Source organism: Colobus angolensis, unplaced genomic scaffold, assembly GCF_000951035.1.
Source record: "Colobus angolensis palliatus isolate OR3802 unplaced genomic scaffold, Cang.pa_1.0 Scaffold96, whole genome shotgun sequence".
Taxonomy (NCBI): domain Eukaryota; kingdom Metazoa; phylum Chordata; class Mammalia; order Primates; family Cercopithecidae; genus Colobus; species Colobus angolensis.
The window spans coordinates 2,806,702-2,808,425 of NW_012123598.1; the positions used below are offsets into that span (position 1 = coordinate 2,806,702).

General features: G+C 48.0%; 1 protein-coding gene across 2 annotated transcripts in view; it reads right to left on the bottom strand.

Moving 5' to 3' along the window:
• The window catches only part of NLRP2 (NLR family, pyrin domain containing 2), a 31,194-nt gene that overhangs the window by 22,277 nt on the left and 7,193 nt on the right, over positions 1 to 1,724 (bottom strand). For both annotated transcript variants that reach the window (XM_011932489.1, XM_011932490.1), the window contains exon 2: positions 1,534 to 1,578. In XM_011932489.1, coding sequence (XP_011787879.1) covers positions 1,534 to 1,578 — 45 coding nt within the window. The remainder of the gene's footprint in view (positions 1 to 1,533; positions 1,579 to 1,724) is intronic.

Genomic DNA, 1,724 nt, shown 5'->3' on the forward strand with positions numbered 1-1,724 from the left:
GGTGACAGAGCAAGACTGTCTCAAAAAACGTGTTCATGAGGCCAGGCACAGTGGCTCACACCTATAATCCCAGCACTTTGGGAGGCTGAGGCAGGTGGATCATGAGGTCAGGAGTTCGAGACCAGCCTGACGAACATGGTGAAATCCTGTCTCTACTAAAATTACAAAAATTAGCCGGGCGTGGTGGCGGGCCTGTAATCCCAGCTACTTCCGAGGCTACGGCAAGAGAATCGCTTGAACCCGGGAGGCGGAGGTCAGAGGTTACAGTGAGCCAAGATCATGCCACTGCATTCCATCTTGGGCGACAGAGTGAGACTTTGTCAAAAAAAAAAAACAATAATAATAATAATAAAATAAAAAGTCTTCATGGCCAGGTGTAGTGAACCATGTCTGCAACCCCAGCACTCTGGGAGGCCAAGGTGGGAGGATCACTTGAGACCAGGAGTTTGACACCGTATCTGGCAACAAAGTGCAACTGTCCCCACCAAAAATACAAATATTAGTCAGGTGTGGCAGGGCACACCTATAGTCCCAGCTACTCAGGAGGCTGAGGTAAGAGGATCTCTGGAGCCTGGAAGGCTGAGGCTGCAATGAGCTATGATTGTGCCACGATCAAGCCAGGGCAGCAGAGCAAGATCCCATCTCAAAAAAAATCCTCAGGATATAAGTAGATGGTAAGGGCCAGGTGTCATGGCTCACACCTGTACCCCAGCACTCTGGGAGGATGAGGTGGGAGGACTGATTGAGTTTAGTAATTCGAGACCAGCCTGGGCAACATAGTAAGACCCTGTCTCTACAAAAAGTGAAAAAATGAGCCAGGCGGGGTGGCAAGTGCCTGTGGTCCCAGCTACTCAGGAGGCTGAGGCAGGAGGATCGCCTAAGCCTGGGTGGTCAAGGCTGCAGTGAGTCGTGATTGCACCACTGCACTCCAGCCTAAGTGACACAGTGAAGGCCCGTTTCAAAACAAAAAAAAAAAAGCCGGGTATGGTGACTCACGCCTGCAATTCCAGCACTTTGGGAGGCTGAGGTGGGCAGATCACTTGAGGTCAGGAGTTCAAGACCAGCCTGGCCAACATAGTGAAACCCCATCTCTATAAAAGCCACAAAAATCTAGCCAGGCCTGGTGGTGGGTACCTGTAATCCCAGCTCCTCCAGAGGCTGAGGCAGGAGAATTGCTTGAACCCAGGAGGCGGAGGTTGCAGTGAGCCGAGATTGTGCCACTGCACTCCAGCCTAGGTGACAAAGCAAGACTCCATCTCAAAAAAGAAATGTCTCTAGCTTATCCAGTTTCAAAGGCCAAGCTTACCCTTCCCCACTTTGTATGTATTTATAGATTTCCAACAAATGCTATCGTGTTTCAGCCTCCCAGGTCTTACTGCTACCCACCTGTGTGACCAGCTCCATCCTGGGAACAGGGATGAGAAGTCCCGCATTTCTTTACACTCTTAGTAGTCAGCACAGTCTCTTCTTAAAACAAAGCCCCAAGTCCCCAAATCTCACATGAAGAATAAAAGTTGTAAATGAGTAACTTACCTAATGATAAAGGCTTGTTTTTATTCAATGATTTCAAAGCAGCTTCTGAAAAAGGAAAATGGGAGGCGGGGGGAGATTTGCATTTTAATATAAACTCAAGATTTTATTGCCTTCATAAAAGATAACACTTAGAACTGGATCACTTGGTCTTTTATCTCCTCCCAGTTCAAAATGCTTGCATCTTTTTTTTT